General features: G+C 40.1%; 1 protein-coding gene across 2 annotated transcripts; it reads left to right on the forward strand.

Annotated features, from left to right (window-relative positions):
- The first annotated feature begins 3,777 nt into the window (after nucleotides 1–3,777).
- Nucleotides 3,778–8,366, forward strand: LOC111438766 (subtilisin-like protease SBT5.3). Of its 2 annotated transcripts, none has more exons than XM_023076642.1 (11): nucleotides 3,778–3,869; nucleotides 3,956–4,065; nucleotides 4,155–4,252; nucleotides 4,428–4,592; nucleotides 4,686–4,788; nucleotides 5,620–6,160; nucleotides 6,376–6,473; nucleotides 6,856–7,101; nucleotides 7,231–7,345; nucleotides 7,449–7,666; nucleotides 7,788–8,366. In XM_023076642.1, exons 1-11 carry the CDS (start codon nucleotides 3,786–3,788, stop codon nucleotides 8,338–8,340), a joined length of 2,331 nt encoding a protein of 776 aa, XP_022932410.1. In that variant the 5' UTR covers nucleotides 3,778–3,785; the 3' UTR covers nucleotides 8,341–8,366. The 2 variants fall into 2 exon arrangements, with proteins under 2 accessions (XP_022932410.1, XP_022932411.1); XM_023076643.1 differs by having other exon boundaries at nucleotides 7,449–7,662; nucleotides 7,793–8,366.
- The last annotated feature ends 19,455 nt before the right edge of the window (nucleotides 8,367–27,821 follow it).

Below are 27,821 nucleotides of genomic sequence, written 5' to 3' on the forward strand. Positions count from 1 at the left end.
AGTAACAGAGCGTCATTCTATTTGTACATTTTAAAGTATTTTGTATTTTGTTTTATAATTTTATCCCAATCCCATTTTCTCCTTGATAATATTTTGAATAACATTGTCTTATTATTGAATTTTATTTTATATTTAATTTTTGTACGGTGGATTTTATTTTGATTTAAATTTTATCCAATTTTTAGTTTTTATTTCATTTTACTTTTTGTTTTTATTTGTTTTTTATTTCCACTTTTTAAGTCACATTGAAGATTTGAAGTCTCCAAAATTCTCTTATATATACCCTTCCCTTACAAATTTTAACATACTACTATGTTGGTACTTTTTTAGAAAGTTCATGATAAGCAAGAAATCAAATTTCTATTTTTAATACATGATAATTAAAATCTAAAATTAGGGGAAAAAATTTTCATTCACAAATTTAGGATTTTTTTATTTTATTATTATTATTTTCACACAAGGAGATATATAAAAGAAGTTTCTTAAATTTTTCAGCGAGAAAAGGCTAGCTCAAAAAAGTATTTACCATTTAAGTAAGTAATCACACAAATTCTAGGAAGCAATACTGGTAGAGATAACTTGTTAATATGCATGCTAGTAAAAACAAATCCTACGTAGATAAATTATCTATGACGTGAGCCTAGGACAATTGGATAAGCATGAGAATAGTCACTCTAGTTAGTAGCATAACTAAATTACTCCTCACATGATGTAACAAACTATTTTTGACTAAGAGTCTCATTAGGGTGGTGTATGTTGCTTGCAAGGGTCAAATTGAAGGTATGGGAAATTGAGTACGCCATAGAAGGCTGAGAAGGGTTTCAACCTCTTAGAATGAATTCGATCGGTCTAATCTCTTGCTTGTTAGACTCCCACCATCAACACATATCTCATGCCATATGCCAACATATCTCATGTCATATGCCGTGTTTAGCGAATAACTATGAAAAAAATGACACGACTTATGTGTTTTGAAAAACACCATTAAAACGACACGACAAAAGACTAAAGAAAATAAATAAACTTTTGAATTAAAATCATCCTATTCTAGCCTCTAAGTCTAAGAAAATAAATACGAATACCCTATGCATGTGTCATGGTCTCAAGTTACGATGCCACCGTCAGCCGTACAGGGACACCTTACCTTTACCTGAAAAGGAGTAGCACATGACTTGAGTATTTTAAGAAATACTTAGTAAGTGATCCCACTGTTGAGGTTAGGGAATGCAAACACATGCAACTCATGATCAAGGGACCTATCATTTAAAACCATCATAGGAGTGGACTCCAAGTCTCAGAAAAATTGGATGTATAGTACTTCCCTACACACGACCAACACGTGTGAGTGTGAATCTCCAGAGGACTTGCACACCTCCTGGACCCTCTTTGGTCAAGCTAATCTGTAGCGACGTCTAGAGGTCAGCGGAACCCTATAGTGTCATGCTCCCCATGAACAACCTCATCATCATACTGTGCGCGTCTGCACTCATCATCATAAAAGGGGAAGTATCCCGATGCATATAAACACACAAAATGCATGAGGTTCGTATAGTTTTTATCTTTAAATCATCTTTAAGACACAACCCTCTACACCGTTCACACATTACTCTAAGTAACATGCATGCATTGGCCTTCATACATTCATCATCATTTGTTTAACTAGGGTTGTGTCTTTAAAACCTTGTCATCATAGCAACATTTAATACACACACAACATCTTGATATGGAACATTGTCATATGAAGTCATTTCATCTTATTATTATGCATCATCATCATCATGTCGACATCATGTACAACATAACATCATCATATAACATTCTCACATCATTATCTAACATCATCAAGTCATCATATAACATCACATTATTATCTCACATCATCAAGTCATCATATAACATCACATCATCATCTAACGTCATCACGTCATCACGTCATCACATAACATTATCACATCATCATATAACATCATCACATCATCATCTAGCGTCATCACGCCATCACATAACATTATCAATCATCATGTAACATCATCAATCATCATAACATCATTGTGTCATTATCTAACGTCATCAAGTCATCATATTACATCATCACACAACATCAACACATCATCATCTAACGTCATCACATCATTATATAACATCATGACATCATCATATAACATAAAACATAAATGACACGTGCAAAGGTCACTGAGTACGTGTCGTCATACATAAGATAAGTCTTCCGACCGAGTCGATAGTATGACCACTTACTTGATTAGCTTAGGTAGTATAACCAATTTGTCCTTAGTGAGAGTTCGATTTTTGTCTTTTGTATCTAAGTCAATCTATGCAGACCTATGACATCAATTTTAAGTTCAATTCTCTATATTATACAATGCTTCACGTGTTAGACTTCATGCGAGTATCAGATACTTTGTTTATATATATATATATATAATTTTATTTTTATTAAAGATTTCATTTTCTATTACCACTCTTGTTTTTCAAGAAGATATATTCCCTGCTTTTTGTCGTTTGCTATTTCAAAAGTAAGTTCCTTTTCATGGCCTATAATGTGTAATTCTTATTCTTAGAAATTAAGTTGTGTTTGAAGTAGAAATTACCAATATTATTAAGTTGTTTAAGTCACATCCGTAATAAAATGAATTCCATTTTCCTTCTGTTTATATTTTCTCGATTTTTCTTTTAATTCGGTTAACAAGTATTTTGGTCAATTTTTAATCATTCTTGAATTGCACGAAAATAAAATACTTCCATTTTTTTAAAAAAAATGTATTTTGTAAACAGAATCTAGCCAAATCTTCACTCTTCTTACCTATATTTAATCTTTCTTCTTCTCTGTAATTTAATCTTCCCCTTTTTTTCTTTCTATGTGTATTTCTGTTGACATTCATTCCAAATTTTTAATTCGGTTTATGGTAGGCCATTTTCCATCCATTCTAAATTTCTTTTCTTTCTTAAAAATAAAATAGTTATATATGATAAAGCAACTTACATAACACCATTGTTAGTTGATTTATAACTAAAATCTAAATATAAATAAAGTAACAATATAGGGAAAAAATTAAAAGGGTTATATAATATATATGATGCTTTATCACTATAGAACTCTAGTTATTTGATTTATAATTAAAATCAAAATATAAATAAAGTAACAAAATAAGGGATAAAATTAAGGACAGATTTAACTAAGGTGACAATTTGACATTTTTGTTTTCTTTGGTATTTGTTGTTCTGTTCCTTTCTTTTAGAACTGTTCTAACTTAGTGGTTGGTTGAGAAGAAATAATTGAGGTAAAAATGACTCGTTAGTGGAGAGAACTAGGAAGAGTTTTATTTTTTTTAATTTAATTATTTTTATTTGTTTATTTATTTATTATTTTCTTTTTGCTATTACAATTATCCTCCTATAAAATACTTAAGAGAGGCACCCAATTTAAAATTTTGGGTGTTAAAACAACACTTATATAAAGAAATATGCATGTGTATAAAATCTTAAAAAATTTCCATTTACATTCCCTCTATTCATAAGTCGCTAATGTAGAGTTGAGACAAATTAGCAAAACTAACAACCATGTCAGGCATATCATTAAATAATTTTTATTTCCTTACCATTTTGGGGTTCTCTTCAAATGGAAGATTTCTTCATCACTCTCTATACAAAAAAATAAAAGTCCAAATTTGAGTCGAATCATAAAACACTCATAAGCGTTATAAAAAGGCATTAAGGAAGTGAGAATATAACATTTTAACAAAACAATTATCCGGAGAAAAAAAGAAATGGAGGCCTTCAATCTTCCTCCTTTACTTCTCCCATTCTTTCTTTTTGCTCTTTTGCAAACATCTACCATTGCAGCCCAGAAGGTTACTCAATCATCACTTATGAATGCTTTTCAATGTTTATATCTGGCGGGTTTTACGCATTGAAACGTTTTGTTTATGTTGTGCAGTCTTATATCGTTTACTTGGGATCACATTCACATGGGTTGAATCCTTCTGCTCTTGATCTCCAACTTGTAACACAAACCCACTATAATCTACTTGGATCGGTGTTAGGAAGGTGAAGCTTTTCGTTTCAAATCATGTAGTGTAGATTTGTTGAACTCTCCCTCTTTATTTGCGCTCTTATGTTTATGTTTCTAAGTACAGCAATGAAGCAGCTAAGGAATCAATCTTTTACTCATATAATAAAAATATCAATGGATTTGCAGCTGTTCTTGAGCATAAAGTTGCAGAAGATATAGCAAGTAAAATGATTCATCATATCTCATATTATTTGATAATGATTATCTTTCTTAATAAATCATACTCGATGTTTAGTTTCCAAAACTTTGTCAATGGGAAGTAAGCAGTAATCACAAGCTTAATTATGAGAAGTTAAATAGTTATCTATTTTAATAATAAGGTTTTTTTTTTTTTAAGAGCATCCTGATGTGATATCAGTATATGAAAACAAAGGACTAAAACTGCACACAACACGATCATGGAACTTTCTTGGAGTTGAGAATGATGGTGGAATTCCTTCAGACTCACTTTGGAATCTTTCAAGATTCGGTGAATCTACCATCATTGGCAACATTGACACAGGCCAGACTTGTTTTACTCTCATAAGTTCTTAGACTCAGACTGCTCCTGTAATAATTTGGGTACCTCTTATTATTGTAATTGAGATCAATACAGGTGTTTGGCCAGAATCAAAGAGCTTTAGTGATGAAGGATATGGACCTATCCCAACGAGATGGAAGGGAAGCTGTGAAGGTGGCTCCAACTTTCGTTGCAATAGGTCTCTAACATCAAATCGGTCTTGAGATCAAATCTCTTATTGTTACTTCGCCTCTATTTAATTCTCTTATGTTAGGAAATACATACACTTTCATTTAACTAACGTGTTAAGCATTTATTTGACACAATAGACAAACACCTGGACACTAGTTGTTCAAAGGGAATATTAATCAAACATTTGTTAGATGCATATACAATCATTGTTATCTATAAATAGACACATAAATGCATATACTTTTAGTGAAAAATTACATCAAATAACAAGTATATTTCTTAACCTTGCACGCTTATGTTTAATATATCTTTGAACTTTAAGAAGTATCGTATTAAAAATTTAGCTTTTTGTGTCTAAAAACCTTTTAAGATGTGTAATACATTGGGAATGGAGAACATTCAATATTGTGTGTAATAGGTCTTATACATATTCAGATATTTAAAAATCAATTAATTTATTAGATATAAAATTAAATTTTATGTCTAATAGAACTTTGAACATTGTTTAATAGGTTCATGAATTTTAATTAAACGTCAAATGTGTCAATGATGTACTAGATAAAAAAAAATTAAAATTTCAAAATTTATTGGTTACCACAAAATTGTAAGATTAAGGAACTAAAACTAAGTTAGAAAAAAAAAAGATTAGGAACTAAACTCGTCATTTAACCTAAGTTTTTAGGCATACAAATGGGTAAGCTCATCGACTTTTAAATTTTCTTCTTAATAAAAATGATAATAAATATGTCCTTGTCGTGTTTATGTTCTAGCTAGTCATTGTATTTAATGTTTGTATCGATGTGTAATGTAGAAATAAAATTGAAGATTTTAAATACAGGAAACTGATTGGAGCACGATATTTCAACAAAGGATATATATCAAGCGTGGAGCCTAGACCTCTCAACTCAAGCTATGAAACAGCAAGGGACTATGATGGGCATGGAACACACACCTTATCCACAGCCGGAGGCAATTTCGTTCCCGGAGTAAGTATTTTTGGGAATGGTTATGGCACTGCAAAAGGGGGTTCCCCTAATGCTCTTGTTGCTGCTTATAAAGTATGTTGGCCTCCAACGTTGGATGGTGAGTGTTTTATGGCCGATGTTCTAGCGGGCTTTGAAGCTGCCATTAGTGATGGAGTTGACATTCTATCGGTTTCACTCGGTGAAGATGCTTTTGAATTTTCTGAAGATCTAATGGCTATAGGGTCCTTTCATGCAGTAAAGAATGGCATCACTGTTGTTTGTTCTGCTGGAAATTCAGGACTATTTGAAGGCAGTGTCTCAAATGTCGCACCATGGATGATAACTGTGGGAGCTAGCACAATTGACAGGCTTTTTACCACTTACGTGGCGTTGGGAGACAACAGGCATTTCAAGGTACTTTATCCGACATTTGTTAGTAGTATGTGGTTATGTTCTTGACACTATTTATACAAATATTTAGCTAAGTATTGAACCATTTTTTAACATAGTAAATTACATTGGGCATATAAAATTATAGTATATACGTGTCTCCATATTTGTATCGGTTGAGTTTATGGCTCTGTATTACGTTTATGTTGTCTTTAATGATTTTTCATTGTCAATATCAGGGAGAAAGTCTTTCTAGTAAAATATTGCCATTTAAGAAGTTCTATCCGTTGATCCGTGCTTTGGATGCAGCATCAGACAATATCTCTAGTAACAACTCGTGAGTATATTTTTATTTAAATTATACGAGAAATGTATTTAAAGTTTGGATACATTTCAATCTTGCCTCAAGGAATTTTTTAAGGAATTTTCTATTGAAACCATCCATGTAAATTTGTAAATAATGTTAGCTATATTTTTTTGAGTTGAAATAAACCATAAAAATTCATTTTTACCATGTTTAGCTTAACTTGATTTATATCCTTTGACAATTTTTTTTTTTGTCAGAGTTAAAATAAAACATTTGAGAAGGTAAGAACATAATTAAAATATGTTCTAAATTTAAGGGTATTTTGTATAATTCAGTATGATATTTTCACTATAATAATAGAACAAATTGACTGTAACACATGATATTAATTAAATTTATTGGAATCTTGTAGCGCACTATGTCTAAAAGGGTCTCTTGATCCTAAAAAGGTAAAAGGAAAAATTGTAGTTTGCCTTAACTCGTACGATTCAGAAGTAGACAAAGGTTACGAGGCTGCTCAAGCAGGTGCTGTTGGGATGATTCTTGTGAATGACGAAGAAAGTGGAGATGACCTTTGGACTGCTGAACACTTACTTCCAGCTTCACATGTAAGCTATATTGATGGTGAATCAATCAACCATTACATCCAATCTACTATGTAATTACTTCATCTTATTCTATCAACTTCCATGTTTATTTCCGAACTCTTTTAAATTTTATGATTTAATAAACAGAAATTTAGACTCAAATGTTGTAACTTATACGCCATATTTTGTGGTTAAATCAGAACTCCAATGGCTTACATAACTCGTGTGAAGACTGAGTTGGGAATCAAACCAGCACCAATTATGGCTTCATTCTCGTCAAGAGGTCCCAACCGAGTTGAGCCCTCAATACTCAAGGTTGGTTAAGATTTGTGTGTTGATTAATTTTGTAGTATAAAGTTCAACGTGTTAACTAATAATAGTCACAAAATTTGAATTTTTTTCTTTTTTCAATTTCTAGCCTGATATAACAGCACCAGGTGTGAATATACTGGCGGCTTTCTCTGGCAAAGCATCACCAACGGATTCACCTTTTGATAAACGTCGGGTTCTATATAATGTATTATCGGGCACTTCCATGTCATGCCCCCACATTTCTGGCATTGTTGGCCTTCTAAAAACTCTTTATCCAAAATGGAGTCCAGCAGCTATAAAATCTGCAATCATGACCACAGGTTCGTTATGCAAAATTCTTCCATCATTTTAAAAGTTCAACTAGTTATACTAGTAATTTGTCTAAGATACATTATTTATGGGATTTTCATTTTTACTTAAACCTTGCAAGCTAATAGTTTTGTTTCGCAGCTGAAACCGAAGCTAATGACTTAAATCCAATACTGAACTCAGAAAAGGAGAAAGCAAACCCATTGGCATATGGTGCCGGCCATATCCAACCAAACAAAGCAGCAAATCCTGGCCTTATTTACGACCTCTCCACCCAAGACTACTTGAACTTCCTATGTGTACGTGGCTACAATAAAACACAAATGAAGCTATTCACTAATGATACTTCATTTGTTTGTTCAAAGTCATTCACAGTAACAGATTTAAACTATCCATCAATCTCAATGAATAATCTGAAATCAGAGGCAGTAGAGATCAAAAGAAGAGTAAAAAATGTGGGAAGTCCAAGCACGTATGTTGCTCAAGTCGAGGCACCACCAGGAGTTTCTGTTTCAGTAAACCCAAGTACTTTAAAGTTCACTAAAACTGGTGAAGAGAAGGATTTCAAAGTTGTGTTGAGGAGGGTGCCAAATAATCAAACTGAAGGGTATATGTTTGGAAAACTCGTGTGGTCTAACGGGAACCATCATGTTAGTAGTCCAATTTTTGTGACGTTAGAGAGACAATGAAAGAAGCATATGAGTTGGGTTGAGTTTGACTTGTTTTAACTCAATAATTAAAATTCTATTTTCGTGTTCATAATTCTTCTATGCAATGCTAATAGATTTTTTTGTTGCTTTCTTTTTTAAAAAATTAATTTATTTAAGTTTTCACTCAAAAAGAGCCCCAAAAAAATGTGGAGGGCATTGGTTTTGACCTACCATCCAAAAGATACTAGAATAAATCAGAAAAACTACTTGTGGGGAGAATTTCTTGGACTAAGAACCTAAACCACTATGTTTTTCAATTTCCTTATGTGGTATGTGGTGGTGAATAGAGCATAAATATATTTATTGGAGGGAAAATACTAACAAATTCTCCTAAATAAATAACTATGGTCCAAAACTTGTTCCCAACTACTAACAATTCAATGGAGCACTAACTATTTTCCTACCCAATAGGACAACATGGACCATTCTCTCAAATAAAACACTAATCATGGTTGTAAACTTACTAAGTTAATAACTATTTTTTACTAAGTCAAAATTATTGACTCACATTCTCATCTACATAGGAATTTCATCCTGTTGTAAGGTACTCCTCTCTCTTTCAACCCAGTTATTATTGGATTCTTGTTTCTTTTTAGGTCTGCCTCTAGGCCTCTTTGGTTGAGACAGTAAGTTTGATGAAGCACACTGACTTGTAGGTTGCACTTTCTTAATTGAAGTGACATTTGATTTCTTCTTAGCTCTGTAAGTTTGTTTCTTTTTAGCTCTGTTCTTCGGTTACTTCTTCTCACGACTCACTGAGTTCTTCTTCTCTTTCTTGCTTCCATTGCTAATGGAGGCTTCTGGAAGATGTTGAGGATCTTTTATGTTTTATACCGGCAGTTTTGCGACCATTTTACATTTCTCAACAGGGCTTTGTTTCTGTTGAATATCTTGAGAAACGAGCAAACTAACTTCATTCTTCTTCGTTCTTCTGTCATTTGACCCAGACTAATAATATTGCTCTTCAAATCAAGATGTAATATACATTGGTCAATAAACGTTCATCGCTGTTCTTACACTAGAACAAGATGGATCATTTTTCTTGGATCGATACAATTGTTGATTTTGACCCACGATTGAAATATAACGAAACAAACAAATGAAGTAGAAATAACAACTTGAGGGGAGAGTTTCTTGGACTAAGAATCTTAAGTACTAGGTTTTTTAATTCTCTTTTGTTGTTTTGAATCTCATACATCTAATGAGTATTTATACGGCATAAAATCTTAAAAAAATTTCTAAACTTTTTTCTCTAGTTAAAACGGCTCACAATTCTCCTAAATAAATAATCTACTATTTTTCAAAACTTGCTCCTCAACCACTAACAATTCATTTGCTAAGTTGTAAAGTTCTCCCTACCCCAAAAGTTATATACCGTTTAAGCGGTTGTTGTCTTTTTGTTTGTATGCTATATAACACCACTCTCAATCTCTTTCTAACACCACTCTCAATCTCTTTCTCATTCTTACTTTCAAAACTCTTTTTCCTAAACCTATCTCTCCCATTTTCTAAAATCTTTTCTTCAAAACGGGACCTAAGGTTTGAACGCACGTTGCCCAACTGTAGGCAACGTTGTCCGAAGTTGGCTTGACTCACTCAGTGCTGAGAGTGAGTGTCGCACAATTGCCAAATCTGCTGCCAAGAAAGGGCGATTATGACAGTTGGTATCAGAGTCTAGTTGGCTCTAAAGTGACCGATAGACATGTCTTCGACCAAACAGTTGAACAAGTCTCATGTTGACAGATTAGTCGAAATAGAAGAATAGATGCAATACTTGCGGGAAGTCCCCGACAGTATGAATGTCCAAAGAAGGCGTCACTACAGGCATTTCAAGCCGCATTAGATACAGACTTAGACGAAAAATCCGAAGGCGAAGAAGCTGAAAAGAACGTTGAACGTAGAAACCCCTCGAATGGAAAAAGAAGACTAGGGAGCAAAGGGAGCCGATCGAAAAAGCTCTCATGTATGTGGAAGCGTGGGTGACTCACAAGTTGGCCAAGAGTACGATGGTCGATTTAGGAGTCACCCACAACTTCATGACCAAGACTGAAGCGAATCGGTTGAACATCAAATGGCATCGAGACTTGAGGAAGATGAAGGCCATCAACTCTATGGCTTTACCAATTCTTGGAATAGCGAGAAATACTACCCTTAATTTAGGAACATGGAGTAGCCTAGTGGACTTTGTAATCGTCAAAATGGACGACTTTGATGTGGTACTCGGGATGAAATTCCTATTGGAACATAAGGTGATCCCATGCCCTTGACTAAATGTCTAGTCATAACAGGGTCAACCCCGACTGTTGTCTAGACAAGCAACAAAAAGCCGGATGGAATTAAGATGATTTCGGCGTTCCCATTTAAATATGGTCTTGCACGTAACGAACCAACACTCATGGCCATCCCTGTGGTTGAAACTGAAGGAATGGTTGAATTTGTTCCCATAGAAATACAATGTGTACTAGAGGAGTATTGCGAAGTAATGCTAGAGAGTCTACCAAAAAACTTACTACCTCTCGAGGCATAGACCACGAGATTAAACTGATGCCGGGGTCGAAACCCCTGACAAAGAACGCCTATAGAATGGCTCCACTTGAGTTAAAGAAGCTACGAAAGTAATTGGATGAACTACTCACTGTCGGGTTTATCAGACCAGCGAAATCCCCCTACGGAGCCCCAATGTTATTTCAGAAGGAGGATATGAGTCTTTGCCTATGAATAGACTATCGTGCCCTAAATAAAATCACTGTCAGGAATAACTACCCTCTACCCATCAATACCGACTTGTTCGATCGACTACATGACATGCAGAATGCTCCTGCCACATTCTGCACCTTAATGAACCAAGTCTTCCACGAGTACCTCGATAAGTTCGTGGTAGTCTATTTGGATGACATATTGGTCTACAGCTTCACCATGAAATTGTATCAACACCACCTACAGTTAGTTTTCGAAAAGCTAAGAGAACATCAACTATATGTGAAGACGGAAAAATGTGCATTCACGCAACAGAGAATCAACGTCCTAGAACACGTAATAGAAGCAGGCAAGGTAGGTATGGAAGAGGAGAAAGTCAAAGCCATCAAGGAGTGGAAGACCCTCTCTTCAGTGATAGAAGTGTGCTCCTTCCTTGGTTAGCAAATTACTATCGGCGTTTCGTTGAAGGATTCTTGAAGCGCGCACAGCCCTTGACCAAACTACTAAAGAAGGGAAACAAGTGGAGCTGGACTACACGTTGTCAAGAAGCCTTCGACAACCTTAAGAACCCCATGATGGAAAGGTCAGCTTAAGGGATTGCCGATGTGATGAAGCCCTTCAAAGTCGAGACGGATCATCAGACTTTGCCTAGGTGGCATCCTATTGCAAGAGGGACACCCCATTTCATATGAGAGTAGAAAACTAAATTAGGCAGAAAGAATGTACGCAGCATCCGAGAAAGAAATGTTGGCAGATATCCACTATTTATGAGCTTGGAGACAGGAGACAGTACCTCCTCAGAATTAAGTTTGTAAGTCAAGATAGACAATAATTCCATATGCCACTTCTTTGACCAACCCAAGTTATCATCGAAACAAGCACGTTGGCAAGAATTCATGGCCAAATTAGACTTCCAATTCAAATACAGGCCAGGTAAAGCAAATCAAGCTACAGATTCCCTAAGTTGGAAGAGCGAACATGCGGCCCTGTGCATGTTAGCTGATCTACAAGCAAGTAATCTGAGAGGAACGATACGAGAAAGTATCGAAGAACACTTAGCCAAAGACCCGACCACCCACGCCATCATGTAGCTAGCCAGGGAGGGGAAGACTCACTAGTTTTGGATAGAAGGCAATTTACTCTTCACCAAGGGAAATCGTCTTTACGTCCGCCGTTCGGGGAACTTGAGAAGACTCCTACTTAAAGAATGCCACGACACACCGTGGGTGGACCATAATGGGTGGCAGAGAACCTATGCCCTCCTAAAAAGGGGTACTATCGGTTGAACCTCCACGATGATGCGACACAATTCACAAAGACCTACCTTAACTGCCAACAAGACAAGGTTGAATGAAACAAAATTGTAGGACTGCTAGAATCTCTACCGGTCCCGTCTCGACCGTGGGAAATTGCGGGATTGTTGGAATTTCGACTGAAGTGAACGCACAACTATTCTTTCAACACGTAGTCAAGTTGTGGGGCATCCCCACCAGCATTGTCAGCGATCACGATTCGAGATTCACAGGGACCTTTTGGACTGAGTTGTTGAAGCTATTGGGCTCAAGCCTAAACATCTCTTCGAGTTATCACCCCCCAAACTGACGAAAAAACTAAAAGATTCAACAATATGCTTGAGGAGCTCTTATGTCATTTCATCGATGCACGATAGAAGAATCGGGTACAGATGCTCGATGTTGCTTAGTTTAGCTTCAATTGTCAACAAAGCTCATCGACAGGAAAAACCCGTTTTGAAATAGTATGTGGTAGACAACCACTCATGCCCCATGTTATTGACGATTTGATGGTTTTCTTTATTTAGTTTCTTTATTTAGTTTATTCACATTTTTTTCTTAAATTAGTTAGCTGAATCTTTTGTAGACAATTTGATGCATTCAGGTAGAATGGCGTAACATATTTTTAGTAGACAATTTGATGCATTCAGGTAGAATGGCGTAACATATTTTTAGCTGGCCATTTAGGCCATGTTTAGGCGGCCACTTCAGCCATTTTTAGAATGTAAGCTTGTTTTAAATACTCCAATCAAATGAGAAACACCAGCACCGGTGTTTCAGCAAACAACAAAACCCAAAGCTTCCGTTCCCTTGCTCCTTCTGTTATTTTCTTGCGCTTTTTGCTTTTCTTTCCCTTCTTCCAACAATTTCTTCCGACGAAGAAAAAAATATCAAGTGGTATCAGAGCCTAGTTTATCTACCTGTCGTATATCATGGTGGAGGAGCTAAGTTTATTAGCTCAATTGGTTAGAACGTCGTGCTAATAACGCATAGGTTCAAGGTTCAAGGTTCAAGGTAGAAGAAAATGTACCAAAGCACGAAAATGCACACATCGTGAGGTCCATCCTAGACAGGCTTGCGCACTCCTTCATGGCATCGTCGAGCCCATGATCAAGGAGACGACTACCTCTATGCTAGTACCCGATACTGACGAGGTCCAACTACAACAAGTGAGCTTTGTTGATGCGCGTCAACCTACAAGTGTAAGGGCTGTGTCACGTCGTCAAGCTAGAGGAAGGAGAATCGATCATGAAGAAGATGCTACTATAGGTCACCCCAGATCATCACCTCAAGCAAGTCGCGATTTCAATCGAGACATTACTTGACGTAAACGACCTAACGGTTGAAGAGGTGACCAGAAGATTGCGCAACATCGAGTAGAGGAAGAAGAAGAATGTCGCTTTAGCTAGCGATAAGCAGGGTCGTCTTCTCCTCAAGGAGGAATGGCTTGCACGCCTCAAGCTCTGCGACAACTCCAGCGAGAGCAACAACTCTCCGACGGCAAGAAGTAGTGGAAACCTCGCGGACGTGCACGTGGGAAAGAAGGGTGCCAAGGAGAAAGAAGGGGAGCACAAGAAGGAGTCGGTTGATGGCGGGCCAATCCGGTGCTCGAACTATGGGAAGAAAGATCGTCTGAGCAACGATTGCTGGAGCAAGTTCGGGCCAATCTAGGATGATCGACGATGACTCCTCACGCAAGTTCGTCACATGGCAAACCGCCTCTACATCCTGGAGTTGAAGATAGAATAATCGGTCAGCTTCTCAGTCAGGACCGAAGAAGTAGCTTGGAGGTGGCATACAAGGTACGGGCACCTGAGTTTTCTTGCTCTACAAAAATTACACTAGGAGCAGATGGTGTATAGTTTGCCAACAATCGAAGGTGTGTCTCATCGACAAGCAGAAGCACATCCTACCGGGCCGGTGAATTGTTGGAGCTCATACACGGCGATCTCTATGGGCTTATCAAGCCAGCGAAGAGTGAGGTGGCAAAAGCGATTACGCACATTCAAGCAAGCACGGAGGCCGAATGCGGGAAGAAGATGCGAATGTTGCGCACGAACCAAGGCAAAGAATTCGCCGAGAAGAAGATGAGTGTTGCACACAAACCAAGGCAGAGAATTCGCCTCAGTGAGTTTCAACAAGTTATGCGACGAGCTTGGCATGCAGCGGTACCTAACAGCGCTCTACTCTCGCCAAAAGAACGGGGTGGTGGAGCACTAAAATCAGACCATTGTTGAAACGGCAAGATCACTGCTGATGACGGTCGAGATGTCCGAGAGGTTCTCGTGAGAGGTCGTCATGATGACCGCCTACCTCTTCAACCGGTCACCAATACGAAGCCTTGACGGGAGGACGCCAACAAGTTCTATGACGAGCTCGACATGCAGCGGTACCTAACGGCGCTCTACTCTCGCCAGAAGAACGGGGTGGTGGAGCGCTAAAATCAGTCCATCATTGAAACGGCAAGATCATTGCTGATGACGGTCGGGATGTCTGGGAGGTTCTGGGGAGAGGTGGTCATGATGACCGCCTACCTCCTCAACCTGTCGCCAATGTTGACTTCTGGAAAAACGTCGACGAAAAACAAACGGCCGAAGAAAGTTCCTAATTTGGTGAAGGCCCAATGTTTTATTTATCATTCAGTTGAATTCTTTAAATAACAAACCTAATTACAAAAATAGAAAGAGTGGGCGAAAACTTCGCCAGCCAAAACTGGCCAGCCAAATTTACGCTCTTCCATTAGCGTGAATTCAGAAATTTTAAAAGGTCAAAACAACTTAACTAAATTTAATGATCATAGCTTTTATTTAATGATCTCCTCCTAAAAGTTGTGCTATATCTACCTTATTATTTGAACTCCGATCTTTGAGCGTAGTTCTTCAAATTTTACCCGCGCTAGGGACTTGGTGATAATGTCTCCAAGTTGTTCCTCTGTTCGGATGAAATCAATCTTGATGAGCCCTCGATCTGCACATTCTCAAATGTAGTGGAATCTGATTTCTATGTGCTTGCTCCGGTCGTGCAAAACTGGATTTTTTATTAGGGAGATCGTAGCTTTGTTGTCCACGTATAGCATTAGTGGATCGCTTTCTCTCCCGATGAGTTCTTCTATTAGTCGCGCAAGCCAGACCCCCTGTGTTGCTGCCATTGAAGCGGCGATGTATTCTGCTTCGCAGGAAGACAAAGCAACTACCTTCTGTTTTGTTGATTGCCAGCAGATCGCGCCGCCTGAGAGGAAGTAGATCATTCCGCTGGTGCTCTTACAATCATCAACGTCTCCGGCCATGTCACTATCACTGTAGCCGACCAGCTTGAGTTTCTCCTTTCCTCTCCCTACGCAGTATCTTACACCCTAGCCTCTGGTTCCGGCTACATAGCGCAGGATGCGCTTGACAGCCACTAGATACTCCTCCCTAGATGCTTTCATAAACCTACTAAGCAAGATCAGGACGAGTGTTTACCAGATAGCACAGACTTCAGACAATACTGCGGTAATTGGTGGAGTCGACTATCGTCGTAGTGCCGGCCTTCCTTAGTTGGAGCCGGGCCTCCATTGGCGTCCTTGTAGGATTAGTGTCCGCAAGTCCAGTTGTGTCCAGCAGCTTCTTCGCGTACGCACTTTGGCAGATGGAGATGCCGGTAGAATGTTGTTGCACTTCGATGCCGAGGTAGTAGTTGAGCACGCCAAGATCGCTCATCTTGAAGTTCTTTGACATCTTCTTCTTGAACCTTTCGAGGACTTCCATGTTGCCTCCAGTGATTATGAGGTCGTCGACGTACACTCCCACGATCAGTCGCTGCTCACCATGGCCGTGCGTGTACATGCCATGCTCAGAGGCACAACGCTTGAACTTCAGTGACAGTAGGGTACTGTCGAGCTTCGCGTTCCAGGCTCGTGGGGCTTGTCGAAGCCCGTAGAGTGCCTTGTGTAGGCGTAGTACCTTACCCGGGTTGTCGTTGTCCAGGAAGCCAGGTGGTTGTCGGACGTAGACGGTCTCCTTCAGCTCTCTGTTAAGGAAAGTGGACTTCACGTCCATATGGTGGACCTCCTAAGAGCAATGTGCCGCAATTGCCAGCAAAAGGCGGACGGATTCTAACCTTGCCACCAGCGCAAATACCTCTTCGAAGTCCACTCCTTGCTTCTGAATGTAGCCCTTCGCCACCAGACGGGCCTTGTGCTTCACAACTTCTCCCTTTTCGTTGCGCTTCAGTTTGAAGACCCATCGAGCCCTATGGCTCGGTGTCCTAGCGGCATATCCTTCAGACTCCATGTCTGGTTCTTGGTGATGGATGTCATCTCCTCCTGCATTGTCTTCAGCCAGCACGGGTTTCTTTCTGCTTCGGCGAAGGTGTTTGGTTCATCTGCACTAATGGCATGCAGTTCGGCGGCTTCTTCGAGCTTGCGCACTACCAGTCCAGGTGGTTCACCTCCTCCCACTAGAACATCCATACTCCGGTACCTGGACACCAGATCATCATCGTGATCGGTATCCAGCGTCGAATCCGCAGTCCGTGGTGTTGTGAACTCCACTGGTTCAGGGGGTGCATCTGCTAGCGGCGGTGACCGTTCCTGATGTTGGGCTCCTCCTTCTTCCGGCTCGGTGACAAGGTACTCCACCGTGAATTGATTTGGGTTGTGGTCTACCTCCATCACGTCGTTCCACTGCTAGAAGGTGCCTTCGTCGAAGATTATGTCGCGAGATACGTGAGCTCGCCCCCCTATAGGATCATAGAGTCTGTACGCCTTGCTTCTGGGTTCATAGCCGATGAAGACGACCTTTAGCCCCCTGGGATCGAGCTTGGTGAGGTGGGGACGCGTTACCTTCATGTATGCGACGCAACCGAACACGCGGAGATGATGTACAGCTGGCTTTTTGTTGTACCAGGCCTCATATGGTATCTTCCCGTCGAGGCTTCGATATGGTGACCGATTGAGGAGATAGACGGCCATCATTACCGTTAGGTGCCGTTGTATGCCAAACTCGTCGCAGTACTTACCAAAACTTGCTGAGGTGGATTCTCCGCCTCGGTCTGTGCGCAGCACTCGCATCTTCTTCTCACATTCAGCCTCCGCTCGCGCTTTAATGCGCTTAACCGCCTCTGCGGCCTCACTTTTCGCTTGCGGCAGGGTCAGCACATGAAGCGACTTTTGTCATCGACTAACAGGAGGAAGAGACTCTTACCGCCTAGGGTCGCCGGCTTGATGGGCCCGCAGATATCGCCGTGTACAAAGCTCCAACGGCTCATCGGCGCGGTAGGATGTCCGAGATGGATAGGGTGTGCGCCTCTGCTTGTTCACCCCTTTGATTGCCGCCAAACCGTGCACCATCTTCTCCTTTTGTAGCATTTCTAGAGCAGGAAAGTTTAAGTGCCTGTACCTTACGTGCCACCTCCAAGATACCTCTTTGGTCTTGGCCGAGAGGCTGACAGGTTGCTCTATCTCTAACTCCAGGATGTAAAGATGGTTTGTCATGCGCCGAACCTGCGTGAGCAGCCGTCGTCGATCATCGCAGATTTTGAGCAGCCCACGCTCGATGGAAATGAAGCAGCCTGCCTCATCGAGTTGACCCAGGCCCACAAGGTTAGCCTTGAGCCTCGAGATGAAGTAGACGTCGGTCAGCTTGCGGTGCTCGCCTCCCTCGCTGACGAACAGGATGGTGCTGCGCCCTTCGATCTCGACGACGGAGCCGTCGCCAAATTTCACCGTCCCGTGAATCCCTGAGTCAAGCTTGGAGAACGCAGATCTAGCCCCGGTCATACGGTTTGTTGCCCTTGTGTCAAGGATCCATCATCGGTGCTCATGCTACTCGTCCCTCTTGCTAATTTGAGTGAACACCCGCTCCTCCTTCAGTTGAATTGGCTCCCCAGCTGGTGCCGCCTTTGCTACGCCCAGCTGGAGCTCTTCCTCGGGTTCGACGTCGTCTTCAGTTACCTCCACCTCCGTGGATTTAGAATCGAAATTGAGGACGTATGCACTTACCATGAAGAGAGCTGGCTCATCCTCCTCGGATTGAGTCACATGGGCCTTCTCGGCCTTCTCCTTGTTTCTGAGCTTGCTCGCTCCAGCAATTCTTTGCTCAGGTGACCTCTCTTCCCACAGTTCGAACACTGGATCGGCCTGCCATTGGTCGACTCCTTCTTTTGATCCCCATCTTTCCCGCGCATGCGCCCGTGGGGCTTCCATGGCTTCTTACCGCCTTTACGGCTGGAGGGCCCGTTGCTCTCGCCGGTGTTGTCATGGAGCTTTAGGTGTGCAAGTCATTCCTCCTCCGTGAGGAGTAGACGGCCTTCCTTGTCAACAGCTGAAACGGTATTTTTCTTCCACTGCTCGACGTTATGCAGTGTCTCGATTGAAATCGCGACTTGCTCGAGGTGATCGGAGACGACCTGCAACATGATCCGCATTGACAAATCCTCGACAGATTCGCCATCCTTAAAGCAGATCTCTAAGAGCTCCTTCCGCAGCTGCTCGACGTTGGATTCCCGCACTCGCTGTACACCGACCCGATGGGATTTGATCCCTCCCAGGCCAATTGCACGGTACACTTGGTGGAGAGAGACACTAGCATCTCTAGGGGCACAGACCATAATATGGTGGCGAACGCCAGCCGATCCTCCCGGTACTCGATCGTTTCTCCTTCCCCTGGCTTGACAGCATGCCATAACCCTTGCGCTTGTAGGTTGACACGCATCAACAAGGCCCATTCGTTGTAGTTGGACCTAGTCAGCATCGGGTATTGAATGGTGGCGGTCATCGTCTCCTTGATCACTACTCAACAACACAACTCGACGCCCGTCATCATGACGTCGACCTCTTTGTGGCGGTGATGGAGATGCCGACACACGACAGCGGCGTGGAGGAGTGAATGAGCCTACCCGGGATGGACCCCACAATGTGTGAATTTACGCGCTTTGCATTTTCTTCTACTCAACCTGAGACCTGTGTGTTGTTAGGTCGACACTCTAACCACTTGAGATATTCAACTTGACTATTGATAAGATTGGCTCTTCTGTAATGATATACCATCGATTGCTTCAACTTGGCTCTCATACCACTTGTTGACTTCTGGCAAAACGTCGACGAAAAACAAACGGCCGATGAAAGTTTCTTCGAAGAAATAATAGCGGAAAGTAAAAAGAGAGAGGGAGAGAATTTGTTGAAGATCCGATGTTTTATTTCTCATTTAGTTGAATTCTTTAAATAACAAACCTAATTACAAAAATAGAAAGAGCGGGCAAAAACTTCGCCTAAAGTTAGCCAAAAATGGCCAGTCAAATTTACGCTCTTACATTAGCGTGAATTCAGAAATTTTAAAAGGTCAAAACAACTTAACTAAAGTTAAGGACCATAGCTTTTATTTAATAGCCAATACGAAGCCTCGACGGGAGGATGCCACACGAGGTCTAGTACAATAAGAAGCCTGTGGTACATCATCTCCGAGTGTTTAGTTACGTCGTGTACATGAAGATCACGTGTCCCCACCTCGCCAAGCTCGATCCTAGGGAGATGAAGGTCGTCTTCGTCGACAACAAACCTGGGAGTAAGGCATACAGACTCTAGGATCCTGCGGGGGAACGAGCTCGCATCTCGCACGAGTTGTCTTCGACGAGAAAACCTTCTAGCAATGGAACGATGTAGCTGAGGCGGTCCAAGACCCCAGAACTATTCACGGTGGAGTACCTCGTCACCAAGCCAAGAGAAGGAAGAGCCCAACACCTGGCACTGTCACCACCTCTAGCAGCCGCATCGAACATGCCTACGCCAACACCGACCACAACTTCTGCTACGCCCCTTGAGTCAGTAGAGTTCGCAACACCATGTACTGTAGATTCAACGCTGGATGCTGATCACGATGATGGCCTGGCGGCCAGGTACCAGAGATTAAAGACCTACTAAGAGGAGGTGAACCACTGGGACTGGCGGCGCGCGAGCTCGAAGAAGAGGTGGCCTAACTGCATGCCATCAGCACGGATGAACCGAACTCTTTTGTCGAAGTAGAGAAGAACCCGTGCTGGCTGAAGGCAATGCAGGAAGAGATGACGTCTATCACTGAGAACAAGACGTGGAGTCTAGAGGACATGCCGCCGGGACACCGAGCCATAGGGCTCAAATGGGTGTTCAAACAGAAGCGTAACAAAGAGGGAGAACTTGTGAAGCACAAGGCCCGTCTAGTGGCGAAGGACTTCAAAGAGGTGTTTGCATCGGTGGCAAGGTTGGAATTTGTCCGCCTATTCCTGGCGATCGCGACACATCATTCCTGGGAGGTCCACCACATGGACATGAAATCTGCTTTCCTCAACAGAAAGCTAAAGAAGACCGTCTACGTTCGACAACCACCTCGCTTCCTCGACAATGACAATACCGACAAGGTATTGTGCCTGCAGAAGGCACTCTACGGGCTTCAGCAAGCTCCACGAGCCTGGAACGCGAAGCTCGATAGTACCCTGTTGTCACTGAAGTTCAAGCGATGTGCCTCTGAGCATGGTATGTACACACGCGGCCAGGGCGAGCAGCGGCTGATCGTGGGAGTGAACGTCGACGACCTCATAATCACTAGAGGCGACATGGAAGTTCTTGGAAGATTCAAGAGGGCGATGTCAAAGACCTTCAAGATGAGGGATCTCGACATGCTCAGCTACTACCTTAACATCGAAGTGCAACGGAGTACTACCGGCATCACTATCTGTCAAGGTGCGTACGCGAAGAAGCTGTTGGACATAACTGGGCTAGCGGACAGTAGCCCTACAAGGACGCCAATGGATGCCCGACTCCAGCTCAAGTGACCTATTACCGCAGCATTGTCGAGAGTAACACTACGCTGACAGTCAATGCCACCAATTACTGCAACATTGTCAGGAGTTTTCGTTATCTGGTAAACACATGCCCTGACCATGCCTATTCCATTGAATACGTGAGTAGGTTTATGAAAGTACCTAGGGAGGATCATCTCGTGGTAGTCAAGCACATCATGTGCTATTTCACCAAAATTAGAGGCTAAGGTGTGAGATACTGTGCAGGGAGAGGAAAGAAGAAGCTTGAGCTAGTCGGCTACAGTGATAGTGACATAACCGGTGAAGTTGATGATCGTAAGAGCACCAGCGGGATGATTTACTTCCTCTCTGGCGGCGCGATTTGCTGGCAATCAACTAAACAAAAAGTAGTTGCTCAGTCTTCTTGTGAAGCAGGGTACATCGCCGCTTCGATGGTGGTCACATACGGGGTCTAGCTTGTGCGGCTGATGGAAGAAGTCATCGGAAGAGAAGGCGATCCACCAATGCTATATGTGGACAACAAAGCTACGATCTCCCTAATCAAAAATCCAGTTTTGCACGATCGGAGCAAGCACATAGAGATCAGGTTCTATTACATCCGGGAGTGTGCAGATCAGGGACTTATCAAGATTGACTTTATTCGAACAGAGGAACAGCTTGGAGACATTTTCACCAAGTCTCTGGCGCGGGTAAAATTTGAGGAACTCCATTTGAAGATCGGAGTTCAAACAATAAGGTAGATATACCACATGTATTACAAGGAGATTGTTAGATAAAAGTCTGTGGTTTTCTTTCTTTAGTTAATTCACGTTTTTTATTAAATTAGTTAGTTGAGTCTTTTTTTAGACAATTTGACTCATACATGTCCAAAGTAGCATATTTTTAGCTCACAATTTGGGTCATGTTTAGGAGCAAGTTTAGTTGGCCACTTCGGCCATTTGTAGAATGTAAATTTGTTTTAAATACTCCAACCAAATGAGAAACATCAGCACTGATGTTTCAGCAAACAACAAAACTCAAAGCTTTCGTTCTCTTGCTTCTTCTGTTATTTTCTTGCGCTTTCTGTTTTTCTTTTCCTTCTTCCGATGAAGAAAAAAACATCACGTACTTGGAGAAAGTCTCACGAAGAATGAAGAAGTGGGCAGACCAAAAACAAAGATCATTCGAGTTTTAAGCTGGTGACCAATTTATGATCAAGCTAAGATTAGAACAATTTAGATTCCATGGGAATCGGGACCAGCGACTAGTGCAAAAATATGAGGGACCAATTGAAGTCATTGAGAAAGTCAGAAGAACTTCATATCGCCTCCAATTACCTACATGGATGAGAATTCATCCCGTCATCCATGTAAGTAACCTCAAACTGTATCATCCAGACAACGATGACCATCAACGCAACCAAGTGACACTACTGCCAATGACGATGAAGGACTTGAGTAAGAAGGAAGTAGAAGAGATTTTGGCTGAGCGAACCCATCGCATTGGCAAACCAAAGCGCAACTTGTGGGACTTTTTAGTTAAGTGGGAAGGACTTCCAGAAGAAGAAATCAACTTGGAACGTGTCGACGACCTGTAGACAACCGCACCTCAGATTGTAGGGTTCGAAGAAATGAGACGGTTGACAAGGACGTCAACCCATTAAGTGGGGGAGGATGTCACGGTCATGCTTGTCCAAGGCGTGTCGCCCATGGCCGCATGCCCGTGACACACTAAAACCCATGCCTTGTACTACTTTACCGCTTTCATATTGTATAATTTCTTTCTTAATTTCTTTAACAGTATGACGTTTCGGCGAAGTCATGGCTACGCTTGGTAAACATGAAATGCCTCAAAATGTACTCTAGGAGGATGCGACTAGATGCGACTAGTTGTAAAATTCTCCTTACCTGAGAAGTTATATACTGTTTAAGTGGTTGTTGTTGCTTTTTGCTTGCATGCTATATAACCCTACTCTCCATCTCTTTCTCTTTCCTACTTTCAAAACACTTTTTCCTAAACCTCTCTCCCCCATTTTCTAAAATCTTCTCTTCAAAATGGAACCCGAGGTTTGAACGTACGGCAACGTAATCCGAAGTTGGCGTGACTCACTCAGTGTTGAGAGTGAGTTCCGCACGATCACTAAATCCGCTGCCAAGAAAGGGTGATTGTGACACAAATTATGTTCTAGGACACATGTCTCACCAGCCATAATACAGGTAGGAGATTGTTGGGATTCATGTCATAAAACCTCGTAATTTATTATTTAATTTTTGTATAGGACACGTTCCTGTATAGCCGTTAGTGAACTTAGATCATCTATGAGTCAATAAGCTTGACTTAGTAATAGAATTGTTAGTAGTTGCGTGAACTTAGATCCATCTATGAGTCAATAAGCTTGACTTAGTAAAAGAATTGTTAGTAGTTGCAAAACTGTGAGCAAGTTTTAAAAAATAGTCGGTGATTTATTTAGGAAAATTGTTAGCTTTTTTAACTTAGGATAAAGTTTAGGAAATTTGTGAGTGCTTTCTTCCCTATAAATACTCATTCGATGTACACTTTATTCACAACAATAGAAGAGAACTAAAAAGCATAATGCTTAAAATTATTTGTACGAGAAACTCTCCCCTCAAGTTGTTATTTCTTCTCATTTATTTGTTTCGGTATATTTCGAACGTGGGTCAAAAATAACAATTGTATCAATCCAAGGCAAATTATTCATCTTGTTCCAGTATAAGAATGACAATCATTTTCGACTGACCAAGGTATATTACATCCTAAGTTTGAAGAGCAATATTATTAGCTTTGGTCAAATGTTAGAAGAATGTAGCAGAATGGAGTTAGTTGGCTCGTTCTCAAGATATTCGATAGAAACAAAACCTTATTGATAAAGGTGAAACATTCCCAAAACCGCCCGTATAAGATACTAATAAAAGACCTTCAGCATCTTCTAGAAGCCTTCATTAGCATTAGAAGCAATAAAGAGGAGAAGAAATCAATGAGTTGGAAGAAGAAGGAACCGAAGAATAGAGTTAAGAAGAAACCAACGAACAGAACTAAGAAGAAATGAGAGGCCACTTCAGTTAACAAAGAGCAACCTACAAGTTAATGAGAGGCCACTTCAGTTAACAAAGAGAAACCTACAAGTTAGTGTGCTTCATCATACTTATGTCTCCACCAAAGAGGCCTAGAAGTAGACATAAAAAAACAAAAATCCAATAATAAGAGGGTTGAAAGACAAATGATTACCTTACAATATGATAAAATTCCTATGGAGAAGAGAGAAACTCAAGAAGTTGCATGTGGCATTTTTAAAATTTCTTATGAAAAAGATGAAGTTGATAAGAAATCAAGCAACATTGACACTATAGAACAACGTGCAAAAATTCTCTCCAAGGCCCTAACAAAGATTAAACTTTGTAGATATGCCAGAGTTGCTCGAAATGAAGAATCTCAAGTAAAGTCTAGCTCACGAGAGAGAATGTGAGTCAATAAAGTTTGACTTAGTAAAAATAGTTATTAACTTCTTCAAGGTTAGAAAAACCGTTAGTATTTTATTTAAGAGAATTGTCAGTAGTTTTCAAATTGTGGAAGAAGTTTTGGACAATAGTTAGTGATTTATTAGGAGAATTGTCCGTTGTTTTAACTTGAGGAGAAAGTTTAGAAAATTTGTTAGCGTTTTCATCCGATAAATACTTGTTAGATGTATGCTCTATTCACTACAATAGAAGAGAAATGAAAAACATAGTGCTTAACGTTCTTAGTCCAAGAAACTCTCTCCTCAAGTTATTCTTGATGGTGTTAATATAACACATACCGAATCAATTTGGATCTTAGGCACTCTAACTAGATCAATTATAATAAATTAGCTAGCATGTTCAAAAGCATTAAAACAGAGTTTGAATACTAACTTTTTGTAGTTCAAATTTCTTTTTGCTCACGAACCGGTTTCGAATCACCACTAGTGTCTTCCCTACTATTCTCCGGCCTTAGAACGAGATTGCGGAATCCGATGAGTGACTAAACTTGGAAGGAATTTAGTATATGTGAAGAGAGATTTTTGAGGAATTTTTTCAAAATTTTTCCAAGAACATTTCCATGTACCTTGCTTAGTCCATCTTGAGATTACCAAATTTCGACACTCAAATTTGTGGGATTACATGGCATGTATGCAAGTTTGAGTTAACCAATTTTTGACATTCAAAATTCCACTCAAATTTGTGGGGTTATGTGGCAAACATGCAAGTTTGGTTAAAAAACTATATTGACACTCAATATTCTACTAACTCAAACATGTATTTTTTTATGAAGTGAAGTCTAACATTTTGACTTTCTCTATTTTAATTCCACAATTAATTTTGAATTAAAATAATATTAAACAATTAATTAATATTTAATATTAAATCAAATGACAGTCCCAATCAATTTCGGTATGAATTTCTATTCACAATTAAAATATTTAAATCTTATTTAAATATCTCAAATTCTCTCTTTTTTGTTTCATTCATAATTAAAACAAAATGCGTTTAAATATATGGTATATATTTAGTGCATATTCCCTCATTTAAATTGGAACACTTCGAACTCACTTGTCACACTGAAAGGTTTAGTCCGATATGAGCTAGCAAGGGGACCTAATGGACCTACAGATCATGGGCTCCAATGATCTGAGATTAACCGACTAAACTCATTAACCAACATTCGTTAACTACTAGGACACTCAACTATAGCCTAGTAGTTGCACTCCTCTCACTGTAGATATATTTCTTTTCATTTGATATAACCATGATTAGTAAGTCGATCCTTCACAGGTTGTTCATAACTAGAGCTGGGTCAATTTATCGTCTTACCCCTGAAGTTACTTCTTGTTCCTCAAGTCCCAGTGATCCTATAATGAACAATTGGTTTGTGGTCCAACCACTAAATCGAATCCCTCTCGGGCCAATGAGAGGGTGGGGCCCCTTGTTCAAGATCTGGAGTTAGTACTTAAGGGAACAACCTCTCTACTATCCCTAAAAGTGGGTAGGAGTGAATTCCATCTTGCGCCCTATGTCCCCAGCTATTCACCAATCTTACCCCTAAAATGGGAGGCTTATTGAGTCGGCGAACTTGAGACATTCTCACTCATGCAAATCTAAGAATAATTCCGAATAAATAGGAGTTCATAGTTAGCTCAGGATTAAGATCGAGTTACCTAAGTCATCGAATGAAAAAATCAGTCTCAATAGTAAACGACATTATAAAAGCGGGTAGGAGTGAATTCCATCTTATAGTTAGCTCAGGAACAACCTCTCTACTATCCCTAAAAGCGGGTAGGAGTGAATTCCATCTTGCGCCCTATGTCCCCAGCTATTCACCAATCTTACCCCTAAAATGGGAGGCTTATTGAGTCGGCGAACTTGAGACATTCTCACTCATGCAAATCTAAGAATAATTCCGAATAAATAGGAGTTCATAGTTAGCTCAGGATTAAGATCGAGTTACCTAAGTCATCGAATGAAAAAATCAGTCTCAATAGTAAACGACATTATAAAAGCGGGTAGGAGTGAATTCCATCTTATAGTTAGCTCAGGAACAACCTCTCTACTATCCCTAAAAGCGGGTAGGAGTGAATTCCATCTTGCGCCCTATGTCCCCAGCTATTCACCAATCTTACCCCTAAAATGGGAGGCTTATTGAGTCGGCGAACTTGAGCCATTCTCACTCATGCAAATCTAAGAATAATTCCGAATAAATAGGAGTTCATAGTTAGCTCAGGATTAAGATCGAGTTACCTAAGTCATCGAATGAAAAAATCAGTCTCAATAGTAAACGACATTATAAAAGCGGGTAGGAGTGAATTCCATCTTATAGTTAGCTCAGGAACAACCTCTCTACTATCCCTAAAAGCGGGTAGGAGTGAATTCCATCTTGCGCCCTATGTCCCCAGCTATTCACCAATCTTACCCCTAAAATGGGAGGCTTATTGAGTCGGCGAACTTGAGCCATTCTCACTCATGCAAATCTAAGAATAATTCCGAATAAATAGGAGTTCATAGTTAGCTCAGGATTAAGATCGAGTTACCTAAGTCATCGAATGAAAAAATCAGTCTCAATAGTAAACGACATTATAAAATAAGAGTGACTTTCTTCATGGTTCGATCTTAAGCAATACTCATTGCTTAGGATGCCCCAACTCAGACGTCTTCACGTGAACAATTTAGTGATCACATTGTTTATATCATATACAAAGGTAGACTGCATCCATAGTGTCCCCAGGATAAGGTACTCAGCCTTATCCGTGTACTAAAGATCATTTGGCTATATACTTGAACTTGATCCACTCTTATGTCTCCACATATAGTTCAAATAATCATACCTATAGCGAGAGTGTTCTTAGTTTATTGGATTTGGATTAATGATCGTAAAATTCACTTTATTCAATAAACATCAATAATAACTTCATTGCAAATATGTTTTTGTTTACCAGCTGTTTTTGTTTACCAGGTATGAGTTTTAAGACATAAAACCCAACAATTCTTTCTCCTTTACTTATTTTGTTTTAGTATATTTGGATCGTGGTACCATTTTCATTCTCTTGTTTAGGCCATTGAACATTGAAAGCTTTAATAAATTAAAAAAAAAAAAAAACAACAACAACAACAAAAGAATCGATTATTATTGCATAGAAGAACTTTGAATAGGAAAATAAAATTTCTATTAGTGAGATAAAACAAGTTAAAC

Source organism: Cucurbita moschata, unplaced genomic scaffold (genome assembly GCF_002738365.1).
Source record: "Cucurbita moschata cultivar Rifu unplaced genomic scaffold, Cmos_1.0 Cmo_Scf00082, whole genome shotgun sequence".
In the NCBI taxonomy this organism is placed as follows: Eukaryota; Viridiplantae; Streptophyta; class Magnoliopsida; order Cucurbitales; family Cucurbitaceae; genus Cucurbita; species Cucurbita moschata.